The sequence below is a fragment of the Gracilinanus agilis genome, chromosome 4 (assembly GCF_016433145.1).
Source record: "Gracilinanus agilis isolate LMUSP501 chromosome 4, AgileGrace, whole genome shotgun sequence".
NCBI classification, from domain to species: domain Eukaryota; kingdom Metazoa; phylum Chordata; class Mammalia; order Didelphimorphia; family Didelphidae; genus Gracilinanus; species Gracilinanus agilis.
Window position 1 is genome coordinate 43,958,790 of NC_058133.1, and position 14,243 is coordinate 43,973,032.

Here is a 14,243-nt window from a genome sequence, read left to right on the forward strand (position 1 = left end):
TATTTAGTTTATTAAATGTTAGTGAGGCATTTTCTCTCTATATTCGTCCCTTTATGTATAAAAAATAAACGGATTCAAATAGGGCACTCTACCTTAAGAGGTTAGTAATTGCCATCAATTACAAGTATGATTGCATTGCTAGGGTCACATGTGTTTTTACTTATTCACTTTATCTCTATTGTGATGGTACTTCTGTTTCGATGGCTTTTTTTTTTGTCTAGAACTCTGATTTTATTATCAGGTAGAGAACTCCAAGGGAGGAAGCTCCTTTTGCCTATAGATCAACAACTACTTTACCATTTATTTCTAAGATGATATCTTGGGACAAAAAAGGTTGAAATGGCTTCCACAGGTTTATACAACCCAATTATGTGTCTGAGTCAGGATTGTTGAATCCAAGTCATCCTGAGAACTCCATGCCTGGGAAGTATAATATTATGGATGAGGAACAAAGAGGCCAATTTGGCTAGAATGCAGAGAGTGTGATGGAGAATTATATTCATTGAATCTAGAAAGATAGGTTGGGGTCAGTTTATATTTACTTTAAAAGTAAGTAAAAAAAAGTACAAACAAAAGACTTTAAAAGCTCTGCAGAAAAGTTTATATGTATGATAAAGACAATAGGAAATCATTGGCATGGGTCAGATGGCCAGATCTCTGCTTAAGAAAAATTATTTTAGCAGAAGTGTGTAGAATAGTGAGTGGCTAGAGAATCGAGTCAAATATACTAATTATGAGGCTGTTGCAATAATAGGAAATGATGTTCTGCAATAAGATGGTAGCTCGGTAAATAGAGAGAATGGAGAGAGATCCAAAGCAAAACATGTCCTGATGATAGAAATGGCAAGATGTGACAATTAACTGGTTATGTAGAGTAAGGGACAGTGAAAAGTCAAGGACAGATATCAAGAGCTTACCTAACATACTAGAAGGATAATGACACCTTCAAAAAAAAATAGAGGATTTTGGAAGATGGCAAAGATTGGGGGAAGGGTAATGAGTTCAGATTTAATCTTGTTCAACTTGAGATCTTTTGGGGAAATTCAATTTGAAATTATTAGTAGGCAGTTTGTGATATGGGACTGAAATTTGGTAGAGAGAATGGAGCTCAAAACATAATTCTGAGTCATCTGCAAAGAAATAATAGAAATAGAGAAATAATAGAATAGAGAAAAAGAATACAGAAGGAGAAAAGAAATACAGAAGGAAAAAAGAAAATAATAGAAATAGAGAAAACGAATACAGAAGGAGAAAAGAGGCCAGAACAGGAACTGGGTGAATCCACAATTAGAAAATGTGATGTGAATAAGGAACCAGCAAAAGAGATCGAGAAGCCAAAAAGTTAGTAAGTGACCCAAGAGAGAGTGGTGTCATGAAACCTCAAAGAGAGGGTACCAAGGAGGAGAGGGTCATCAGCAGTGTCAAATGCAGTGCACAGGAAAGATCTGTACTGAGAAAGGACCATTAATTAAAAAATTATCTGTAAGTCTGAAGAGCAATTTCAGTTGAAAGATTAGGTCAAAAGCCAGAACACAAAGAGATGAGAAATAAATGAGAGGAATAGAGGCAGCAAGTGTGGACTAAGTTTCCAGGGAATTTTGATTAAAAAAAAAAAGGGAAGTGACTTATAGCAAAATAGCTTGAAGGGATGATAGGATTTATTGAAAGTTTTTTTTAAGAGAAAGCTTTGGACATGTTTGAAGGTAGTAAGGAAAGAATCAGTGGATAAAGAGAAATTTGAAGATTTAAGAGAAGGAAAAAATTGTGAACCATCTTCTGGAAAAGACAAGAAGGGATGGGATCAAAGGCATATGGAGAGGAGTGACCTTTGGCAAAAAAAAAAAAAGGATTATCTTATTATCAGACACTGGGGAAAGGAAGAGACAATATGAGACCATCAAGGCATTTTGAGAAGGAGGCAGTGGGAGAAGGGAGGCAAAGGAATTTGATGTGTTTCAGTGAATTAAGAGCCAAGGTGTGGGAGGAGAGTGATGGGAGGAAGGGATATAGGTATTTTCAGAAAAGAAGTTTCAGAATAACTTCTATGCTGAGTAAGATAGAAAAGGATAACTTTGATGCAATGAAGGTCTAATTAAGGTTAGATAATGTGACCTTCTAATCTCTTACAGTTTGGTAGGTCCTGCTAGAGTTTGTTTTCTCTTGGAGTAGTCCCCTTGATAATTCAGTATCATCTCTCCTCCATGATGAGGTACCAAAAAAGATTTTAATGGAGTATACTGATGGTTAAACATGTCTCTGAACAAAGATGACTTTATTATTGGAATTTATTCAGGCACCTATGTGCTACAATTGATTAAGTATTGTTCTTAGACACATGAAGACTTAGGTTTCCATCTTGACTCAAACATTTACTAGCTGGATGACCTGAAAACATTATTTAACTTCTCTCAGGCTCAGTTTCTTCATCTGAAAATTGGGTATGATAGAGAACCTATCTAAAAGGGTTGTTGTGAATGTCAAATAAGATAGTATATGAAGTACTTTACTGTGTCAACTTTAAAGCACTGTTTGAGTGTTAATCATTATTCTTAGATAAATATGAACATTTAGCTAATCATTACCAAAAACATGATGCCTATTGATTTAGATATTTTGCTACTGTTAAATGAGATAATATGTCACTCTATAAGCCTTAAAGAGTTTAATTTTGTTTCATAGTTCAAAAGCATCTGAAAGGAAAAAAATAATTATATTTTAAGGTGATAAAGGAATTGTTTTTTTTTCTTTAAAAAATATCTGCCTTGAAATTGGCATTACTTTTAGGTTTGTAAAAAAGCAAAGGGAAAAACAGGAAGACATTACCCAGCATAAAATGCCAAGAAATGTTTGTTTTACTGATAAGGAAAGAGAAGCTGAGGCTGTTTGAGTAATTAATCTAAGTTTACACAAATAGTACCAGATATGGGATTTGAATCCAGATCCTTTGACTCAAGCTAATATCCTTCCCACTATACTATATCGTCTCCTATCTCTATGAAGGAACAGATAGATGACTCATAGGATAAAGCATGAGTTGGAGTCAGGAAGATCTGAGTTCAAATCATGTCAAATCATGATCAAATCAAATCATTAACTCTAAATCTATTTTCTCAAGTGGAGAAGAAAATGGTGAAACCCCTCTGCCCCCCCAGTATCTTTGCTAAGAAAATCCCAAATGGGGTCACAGTTGGACATGACTGAAATGCCTGGACAACAACCTATCCATATTTTATTATTATAAATTATTTAGTTTATGCTATACTGATCCTGTAAATTGCTCTTAAGCATTTTACTAAATTTTTGTTAGAATAGTCAACAGAACTATCACATATGGCTTCAATGAAATCTTGGGTAACCCCATTTGCAGACAAGCTGAATTTTTTCCAGGGCATCCTGGCACTGCTTTAAAGAAGTCCTTCATATTCTGTTCATTACCTAAAACCTCAAAATAGGATTAGAAACTTTTGTTAAGCATAGGTCTATTTATTTTGGAATCTGTGTGTGTGTGTGTGCCTCCGTGTAGATGTCTTTACATACTTGATTCAATAAGTCAGAGAGAGCTACAAAATCTAGTGATTTGCTAGCAAATATTCAATTTTATATGACTTTTTTTTAAACCCTCACCTTTCGTCTTGGAGTCAATACCGTGTATTGGCTCCAAGGCAGAAGAGTGGTAAGGGTAGGCAATGGGTGACTTGCCCAGGGTCACACAGCTGGGAAGTGTCTGAGGTCAGATTTGAACCCAGGACCTCCCGTCTCTCCACCTGGCTTTCAATCCACTGAGCTCCCCAGCTGCCCCCTATATGACTTTCAATAGCAATGGGAAATCATATTCTTTATTGATTTCTGAAGAAAGTAAAAATATTCGATGAATAACCTCCACTCTGAAATTAGCAAAAGTCATTAAAAATCATTGGCTATCAAATGTTCTCTTGCCTATGGATCCCAGGATGTTCAACTGCCATTCACTCATCCACAAATGTTTCCAGAGAAAATCTACTTGTGAAACCATTTCTAAATAGGAATACACCTTTACAGTTATTGTATTTGGTGCTTTGTTCCATCGCTTCATGGAATCATGCATATGTGTCTTAATGTGAGTGAAAATAGCAAAGCAGAACACACAAGCTAAGCATCCCATTTGTAAAGCTCTCGGATTCATATTACAACACGGGTTGTAGTAAACCTGGGGTAGCTAAGTGGTTCAGTGTATCGAGTACTGGGACAGGAGGCAGGAGGACTTAAATTTGTAAATTCAAATCTGGACTCAGACACTTCCTAGCAATGTGACCCTGGGGCAAGTAACCTAACCCTGTTTGCCTCAGTTTCCTAATCTGTAAAATGATCTGCAGGAGGAAATAGCAAACCCCTTCAGTCCCTTAGACAAGAAAACCCCAAATGGGGTCACAGCAACTCAAATGACTGAATAATACTATAATAAACCATTAGGGACTTAATTAGAGCAACTGTTTGTCATTTCCTAAGCAGCTTTCAATCATCAGTCAATTTTTTTGAGTGAGCGCATGCAAGATTTTTGTTCTGGGCACTAAAAAGGAATAAAACCCACTATTTATCAACAACTTTCAAGTCGACTTGGGGACGTTGTAGTTAATATATTACTAAAGGATTTCCCTTTTCTGGTTACAAATGTTATAAATTAAGATGTAACCAAAGTATTCTTCTGAAATTCTGATAGCTTCACTCTGGTCTCCCAGGCTTGGCAGGCAGATCATATTGGCCAAAGGACTGGCAGGACCTTTGAGGATGAAACAGACAGGAACTGAGAGGGAAACAGTGACAGCTGAATGCTTTTGTCCTGTCAGTATTTGATCTGTGGCAATGAGGCTGGCTATACTAGCATTTTATCTGTATATGATTTCAGTACTGGGTGTCACAAGGCTATATAAATAAATGCACGAGAGGACAGATTGGTACACTTGAACTCCTACTTCTATGACCCCAGGGAAGCAATGCTGTGCTCTCTGAGCCCCATGTCCCTGGGACCATAATGAGAGCTTGGACATCTCTCTCCTCTCAATACAGACAATCAGTCATGAATTAACTGCATTTATCCTACTCTCTTTCACACAGAGACAGAATGCCTAAAATAGAACCCTAAACTCCTGGGTTAATTGTTATCAATAATTCTATGCTGTGTTGACAAGGGTGAAAGAGAGGGAAAAGGAAAGACAGACAGACAGGCGGACCAAGTCAGATGATCAGACTCTAACAGCTAAAAGAGATTTCTGCTTTAAGAAATTCCTGGGTCCTGGGACTGAATAGGATATCCAATTTGTGTTACAAGTAAGAAATGCTTTCACTTTTATTATCTTCTATTTAACCCGATTCATCTTTTTATGAAGATAATCATGCGAGCAGAAAGGCTTTTGTTTGATAATGTTCTGTAAAAGCAAGAGGGAGCCATGGACTCAAGTGGTTGATAAACATACTTCTAGACCAGTGATTCTTAACCTAAGGCTCATGAACTTGGTTTTCATTTTAATATCCTGATAAATGTGTTTCATGATCATTGGTTTCCTTGGTAATCTGATGTATTTTGTCTTATGTGTTTAAAAACATTATTCTGAAGTATCCCTAGACTTCATGAGACTATACAAGAGGTCAAAAACACATCAACAATGTCAAGAACCCTCACTCTGGTTGATTTAAGAGCCTGGGAAGCATCATTTGGAGCACCAAACTAATGGGTGATTGACAATCAGCGTACATTTGAGTCCTGCTAAGAGTGTTTTTGATAGCTTTAACAAAGTTGTGATGCAGAGAGAGGGTGGGTGTCTTGGATGTTTCATTTATAAAGAGTTCCTGAACTCTGAGTTCTTGGCCCTAGCTCTAGAAAGGCAGTAACTTAACTCTTTCACTTGAGAAATGACATCTGTGAAAAGGGGATCCATGTGGCTGAATCATGGGAAGCGTTCATCCTCAGGCTCTGTAAAAGGGTCAAAAATTCCTAAAACTTAGTCTCCTGGGCAGAGGAGGGAAGATTTCTTGGACGAGATTGAGTTCCTGAAGAGTTCCAGGAGCTCTTAAGAGAGGAGGGAGAATTTCCTGGACAATATTAAGTTCCTAGAAATTCAGGATCTAAACGTTCTATAAAGAGAAGAGCAATTCCTGGTCAGTACCTATCTGTGGCTCATACAATCGAAGAAAGAGCAACTGAGTCATGAGATAGGGTTGCAAAAGAGCTTTACTTTGCTCTCTGCATCTAGTGTTAGATTTTCAGGTTTTGCCATTTTGAGAGAAAGGGCTATTTCTCTAGCATCCCTGTTTGTTTTTCTTCTGAGGATTGTCTCTCCATCTTAACTATGATGTATGTGCTTGTCTGTTTACTAGAGGACAGGGGAAGCTTTTCCTCCATTGCTTTATCTTTGTAACCTCAACATCTTTCATATATGACACAATAAATTCTTGGCAGATTAGATTTAATTAGTTTTTGAGGACCAGGCAACTAGTTGTACACTCCCACATCACCACCTAGTGGTAGAAGCAAAAGTTTGCTGGGCATTTACATGAGTGAGGAATACCCATTTCAAACAGATCATTTTTTAAAAAACCAAATAATTTCATCAGAATTTATTTAGTAGATGTTAGAATTTAGATGAACCAAGCACATAGTTGATTTGTTTATGTTAATAGACTTTAAAATAACTTACAATCAGTTAAAGTTTGCTTATAGAAGATAATGCTGTTATACTTTTTTAAAGTGATATATGGATACATGAAAGTTTAGTTATAGTAATATCACCATAATGGTGCACAAACCATATACTGGGAAATAGTGAGTAGGTAAACTTATCTGAACCAAAAGTTTTTATGTTGGTGTATGGTAAGATTAAATGGGAAGGAGAAACTGGGATAGATTGTGGAAGACCTTGAATAGTGAGCTAAGAAAACTGAGCTTTATCCTGTAAACAAAAGGAAACAATTATATACTTTTACACATGGGAATGACATAACTTGACATGATGTTTTAGGAAGCCCAATTTGATAGTAATAGATAGGAGAGTTTGATGGGAGAAAAAAGCAAGTGGAAGGAAGCTACTTTTATCCTTTCTTCTTCAATGAATATGAACTGCCCCTGGTCCATATCAGTACATGAGACCTTATCATTTCTGTCCCAGAATAATCCCTGCAAGGACTACAATTATTTTAATAATAGTAACAATCACCAACCCTTATAAAGTGCTTCAGGTTTACAAGATGCGGGACTCATTATCTTTTTTTCCCACTATAATCCATATCTCTGTCTTAGAATCAATACTAAGTATTGGTTCCAAGGCAAAAGAATGATAAGGACTAGACAATGGGAGTTAAGTGACTTACCCAGAGTCACTCAGCTAGGAATTGTCTGAAGCCACATTTGATCTATCTCATCCTGGCTCTCAAAGCACTGTGCCATCTAGCTGCCCTTACTCATTATCTTATTGATCAACAAGCCTGAGATTCTTGGAGTAGGATCATTACCAGCTATGCATTTCACCTCTTAGGCAGCACAAAGAATTGTAGCCTAAGAGAAAGACCCTAGACTAGGAAGCCAGAAGACCTGAGCTCTAGATCTAATCCCATGACTTGAAGTCTTAGAACCTAGAGCCAAAAGAGACGTTAGAGATTGGCCTCAGCCATATCACTTTGGTCAAGTCATTTAACTTCTATAGACCTCAGTTTCCTCACTTTAAAAATGTAGATAACTCATCTCCAAGGTTCCTTCAAGCTCTATTCATTGATTCTAGTTTATGTATTCATTTGCAGAAAAAAATCCTAGGAAGTCGAGTTCCCTCTAGTGGGCATTTATGGAATTCAATGATGTAATTCTTGTCCTTTCCAAGGAGTATACTTGAATAAAAATCATAGAATTTTAGTTTTAATTAGCGTACTTTAGTCTGTTTAGTAACCAAAGACCACGAATGTCACCGAGTTGAATAAATAAAATGGCATTATCTTGAATAAGTATGATAACAGTTTATAATAAGATAAAATGCTTTACGAGTTCTATGGACCTGCTTCCTTTCAGAAGACAAACTTTATACCTATTATCCAATGAATCTCTTTTTTTCTTAAGTAACTAACAAAATGCAAGTTTCATTCTGTTAAACCTCTAAACTGGTGGTGTTGGTGGGTTTTGTGTGTTTACTTTTTTTTTTTTAGCAATTCAGCTTTATGTTCTTTTTAAAAATATGCTTTAAACCTGAGAATGCTGACACAGCATGGCAGATTTGACTCAAAGTATTGCAGTTCAAACATAGGCTCTGCTATTTACTCCATGTGTGACTTTGGCGATGTTATTTAACTATTCTGTACCTTAATTTCCTTATCTACAAAATGAAGGGGTTGGACTAGATGAACTCAGTTCCCTTCCGTCTCCAAGTTCTCGGATCTTACTCTATTCAGAACTCAATTCTCCAAAAAGTCACCCACCACCTCTCATAGCTATTTCATTTTTGTGTTTGGGTCCCCAGCATTTTTTGCACACAGTAAATGTTTAATAAATGGTTTTTGAATTGTTTGATTGATTGATGTATGTATGATGCTGAAAACTTACTGTGGATATTTGTTTTGCTTTACAGGGACTTCTGGGTAATCGGGGGCTTCCAGGACCTCCTGGTCCCAAAGGTACTGAGGTATGTGAAAAATCAGTGTCCACTCAGCAACTTTTCTTGCTTATTTTTGCCTTTTTATGTGGACTTTAAAATTTTGCCTAAAGGAAGTACTGCTATGGGATGTGTTGTTTTTGCCAGAGAGGATTTCAAGTTTCCATTCTCTTTTGGCAGGTATTAAATGGAGTTTTCAGTCATTTCTTATGTTCTGTATTCATTAAGGGATTGATGTCAATGGTCTCCATGGCATGTGTACAGAATCTGGATTCAACATTTCATTAATATTCCAAAATTTATTTTATGTTTACAATTTTCATCTTAAGGAGGCTTCTTTTTAATTTATGCAAAAGAAATGTCTATGAGCCAAATCAAAGAGAATAAATTATATTGGTATATAATTTTCTCTATAGGTTGTTCAGACATAGTAAATCATACCAAAAAAAAATCCAAAAGAGAAGAAAACTTTATTCTTTGTAAGTAAATAACTTGATAGCATGCAAAATATTTAGCATTACACTTGGGGTTCTTAGTGTTTTGAAGTCAAATATTTCCAGTAATTTATTTTTCCATATAGATGATTCAACTTCCTTTTAAGTCTTTTCCAAAGAAGAATTTGAAATGCATTGTCAAACTACTGGTAATATAAACTGTTAGAGAATGAATAATATTTGACAATTTCCTAAGAGGAAACATTTTTATCAGCTTTTGGCTAGGGTTTATAAGGTAAAGGACTTCATGTATAAAGAAGGTATCCTAATATTATAAAAGAGGTTTCCAAGTAAGTAGACTAGTTGAATTCTCTCATTTAGAGGATAAAAAATATTCATTAATGATTATACCAATGATTACCAGCCCTAGTTTTTCAATGCCCTATGATATTATGAAAATTTTGAATTTAAAGAAATAGTCCTTAATTTTTTTTTATTTTACTTTAAATTTCAAGAATTACTTAAAGTTTTAAGAAATAACTATCTGCCCTATCGCAGTGATGGCAAACCTTTTAGAGACCAAGTACCCAAACTGCAACCCTCACGCGGCATGTGAGACCCCTGCCTTACCCCAGGACAGGGGAGGGAGGAGGCACTCCCATTGGGCTGCTGGGCAGAGGGGCAGATGATGAAAGAAATGTTTTCAGGTGCATGTGAAGAGGGGGAGGAGAGCAGCCCCCTTCAGTGCAAGTGCCATACTTTTGCCAACATTGTCAATATTTCAAAATTATTTCAAATTTTTTTCTGAAGTGGGGAAAATAATAGTTTATGGATTTTTAAATACTTTAATTTTTATTTGTTTGTTTGCTTGTTTATTAGGGAGAAGAAGGACCAGTGGGACCCTTTGGAGAGCTTGGTCCACGAGTAGGTATCACATAAATAGTATTTTCTAAAAACTACAAGTGCTTCTCCAGATAAGTCCATAACTTATAATGTGGAAGAAAAATAAACATCATATACTTTAACCTAAAACAATTTTTGCCTTTTTAAGGCAAAGCAGAGACCAATTATTCGAATTCACTGGGGACTTGTAACATATACCTGTTAAATATTTGCTCATTTCCCTAATAGCTTTAGCCGTTTATGCTAGTAATTGCTAATGTTTCTCTAAATCTTCCAATAATCCAGATATTTAAGCCATTCTGATAATAACCAGAGAATCAATTTTCTGACTGAATCAACAAAATGGAAGAAAACAAATATGTATTTTTAGCCATCATTTCTTTAAGGACTTTTCCCTGTGTCATATATGAAATATTTTCAAGTTCTTTAAATGGATTTTAAAACATTTTTATTATAATTAAACCTTTACCTCTACAAATTTATTAAAATATAAACTTTTATTAAGATGTAGTGACTCAAGGGGCATCCATCAAAGCTCGAATTCAAGGCACCTCATTTTCCCTCTGTAATATGGAGTCAAATCATAGTTGTCCAAGTTTATGTGTCTTTTTAGAGATATAACCCCTTTTCAGCCCCTCTTACTACTAATCCACTAACTTGAAAGAAATGAAACTGCTTTGCAAATTTTTGTTTTAGAGAAATTAAAAATATAACTACTAAATGGGTTCAGGAAAATAGGGTAACTGACCACATTACCCCAAAAGAAATAGGTGAACTTTGTCTTACGTGACTCAGAGGGCTTCTGCTCTCAAAGGTACAAACTATGGGGGAGAGGGTTTGGCTTTACTTCATGCTGTTAAATTAAAAATGAGCTGATAATTGTTCCTACTAGAATCTTTCTATGATAGGAAGAATGTATGTGTTTTTCCAAAGAGTAATTACCAAAGCAGTTGGCTTAGCTTATAAAACGAACAGTGGTACCCCTACTATTGAGAAAAATGGCCACTGTAAGACCATGTTGACCTAACAAAAAATGAAGGACCCAGTTAGGAATTTCCCTTTTAATTGAATAAGCAAACCCTCTTCATTCAGACTCCAAAATGACTTCCTTAACCTAAATTTTAAGGGTTATCTCCATTAATCCAATTTAAATCTAAACATTTATGGATGGAGAGGCAAGCATAAAGCACAACGGCTAGAAGATTGAACTAAGAGCCAGGAAAACCTAGCTTCAAATTCTGCCTTTGGCTCCTATTACATCTCTGATGATTTGATCATAGTCGCTTAACCATTCAGAGCCTTAGTTTCCTTATCTCTAAAATGGACATAATAGCACTTAGAATAATTATACTACCTGCCTTAGAAGGTTCTTATGAGGAAAGCACTTTACAGACATTAAAATGCTACATAAAGCTGTTATTATTATTTAACTACTACTTTATATAAGGCACTACTTTACTGCTACTTTATATAAGCACATGAGATACAGATATAAACAATGACACAGTCCCTGCTTTCTAGGAGCTTGTGGTCAAATGGAGGTGAAGGATAAGAGAAGAAGATATATAAATAAATATATAGGAACAAATTTATATATGTAGATATATATGTATACATGTGTATATATGTAAATATATACATATATAAATGAATAAATTTATTTACATTTATATTTTATTTATAATTATACAAATGTATATATATATTAAATGTAAATAAATGTTTCCTTTGCATCTTTCTGTCCCTTGTGCTTAGTCCAGTGTCTTGCATATATTTAGGCAATTAATAAATGTTTATTGAATTGAATTAAAGTAGAGAGGTTAGCTTGACAAGTAGAAGGGCCAACTCTATTTCAGAGATAGTTGCTGAGCTGTTTCAGTCATGTCCGATTCTTTGTGACCCCATCTGGGGTTTTCTTGGCAAAGATACTAGAGTGTTTTTCCATTTTTACAGTTGAGGAAACTGAGGCAAACAGGTTAAGTGACTTTCCCAGGGTCACACATATGATAAGTATCTGAGGCCAGATTTGAACTTGGGAAGATGAGTCTTTCTGACTCTATGTCTGGCACTCTATGCACTATAGCTCCCTCTAGCAGCCCCTCAGAGATCGTAGTAAAAGCAAAGAGAATGTAGATCATGCATGATGTGAAATAGGGCCAAAGAGACATCTCAGGATATGGTCTCAACTCAGTAAAGCTTACTGGCTTTCGTGTCAGAGGAAGTGGGGTTACGTCCCAGCTTTGCCACATCCTTACCATGTTACCATCCGAAAGTCACTTCCTCTCTCTGATCCTCAGTTTTCTCATTTGTAAAAGTTGAAGGTTGAACTAGATTCCCTAGACATTCCCCTCTAGTTCTAAACCATATGATCCTGCATTTATTGGAAGTTCCTTGATGAAGCAATTCCAGGGACCCTAACTTTAGAATCTTCAAGTTGTTTTCTGGAATGGTAGCTGTTAAATGTGATTCAAATTAAATCACTAATTATTTGTCAAATATTTGTTTTGGCTACCCAAAGAAATCAAAATATTACAAATCTCAAGATATAGTTTTTAAAATGGTGGAGGGGAGGGGAGGGCTATTTTTAATATCAACTTGGGAAACAATATCTCTTTTTTATTATAGGGAAAACCAGGCCGAAAAGGATATGCAGGTGAACCTGGACCAGATGGCTTGAAGGTATAATTTCTCTGTAATTTATGGATTCGTAAACACATGCATAGATATACACAAAAAATATGAAAACCTCAAAGAAATTAGAATGACCTTAAAAATGCTTCAATATCTGACAGATCTTTAATTTTACTGGAATGGCTATTGGCTCCACTGACATAGATTGGAAATCCATTACTTCTTCAAGAACTGTGTCTAAAAAACATTCTTTGAACAAACTGGTAGTGACCCTCCCCAAACAGTTAGACCTGTCCTTGAGCTATAAGTATATAAAATGAGTTACTAAGTCTATATCTGAGTTCATTTCCTTTTGGTAGTACCTACCAGCAACTAAACTCCATTAATCTGCTGGACTCATATTAAAGTGGAAATTAAAGACTCTTCTTCATCAGTTCAAATCTGGCCTCAGACTCTTACTAGCTGTGTGACCTTATGCAAGTCACTGAAATCTTGACTTCGCCAGCAAATCTGAATATTTGACAATGTTGTAAATGAATCTGGAAATACTGATTTCCCCCTGTAATCGCCACTTCTTCTGATTAAAGTGAAGATACATTTACTAGGCCATTTACCAGTAAAAGTTACATTGGAGGAGCAGCTGGGTGGCTCAGTGGATTGAGAGCCAGACCCAGAAACAGGAGGTCCTGGGTTCAAATCTGGTCTCAGACACTTCCTAGCTATGTGACCCTGAGCAAGTCACTTGACCCCCATTGCCTAGCACTTACCACTCTTCTGCCTCAGGACCAATACAAAGTATTAATTTCAAGACAGAAGGTAAGGGTTTAAAAAAAAAAGTTACATTGGATCTACCAAAGTTTCAAAAGTAAATAAAGAAACATTTTCTCTATTAAAAAGTGGTGGAACCACCAATGCACAAATCTGGACAGGCCTATAAAAGAGTTAGAAATGATAGCAAAGAGAAGAAAGATTAAGAAAGCAGTTGGATTATAGAGGAGGGTCCATAGAGGAGATCCATGTTGGATGATGGGTGGCTCGTCAAAATATTCCACTGGTACCTTTTTGATGTCTGGAGAAAAGAAAGGAGACTCCAAGCATCTTGGGGACTTCCTATGGGGAATTTTAGAAGAAGAATATGCACCTGGTCTGGGCAAGCAGAGTATTTGAGTATTTTCTGTTTAGCTGATTTAGAATTTCACCAAGATTGATCACTGCTCTCTTTCCTAGATTTTTGTGATCTCTTTAGTGATATTTTTAGAATTTTGCCAGGGATCAAGTCATGCTGGCCTTTACTTTTCAAATTTTATACTTTTTCCTTTCATAAAAAATAGTGACTACATTTTCCATCTTCAAATCCTGTGGTAAGCTTGCCGCTCTTGTAGATTTCCAAAGATCACCAACAATGGTTCACCCATCACATCTGCCAAGACTTTCAGTATCTATCACGTAGTTCATCTTGGCCATTTGCCTTGATTTAATTAAACAGTTAGTTGTTCTCTTGCTACATAGCTAATAATGATTATTAAAGCTAACACTTATGTAATGCTTTACAATTTGCCAAGTACTTTACATGTATTTTCTTTGCTTGGATATTAACTAAGTCCCTATTGACTATTTTTGCTAAGTCTTTTTTATTTCCTTTAACTGTAATCTTGTGTCATAATTCCCT

The 14,243-nt window shown here is 35.8% G+C and overlaps 1 protein-coding gene across 1 annotated transcript in view; it reads left to right on the forward strand.

Moving 5' to 3' along the window:
* Window positions 1–14,243, forward strand: part of COL24A1 (collagen type XXIV alpha 1 chain) — a 407,511-nt gene that overhangs the window by 223,243 nt on the left and 170,025 nt on the right. The window contains exons 21-23 of the mRNA XM_044674850.1: window positions 8,583–8,636; window positions 9,920–9,964; window positions 12,569–12,622. Coding sequence (XP_044530785.1) covers window positions 8,583–8,636; window positions 9,920–9,964; window positions 12,569–12,622 — 153 coding nt within the window. The remainder of the gene's footprint in view (window positions 1–8,582; window positions 8,637–9,919; window positions 9,965–12,568; window positions 12,623–14,243) is intronic.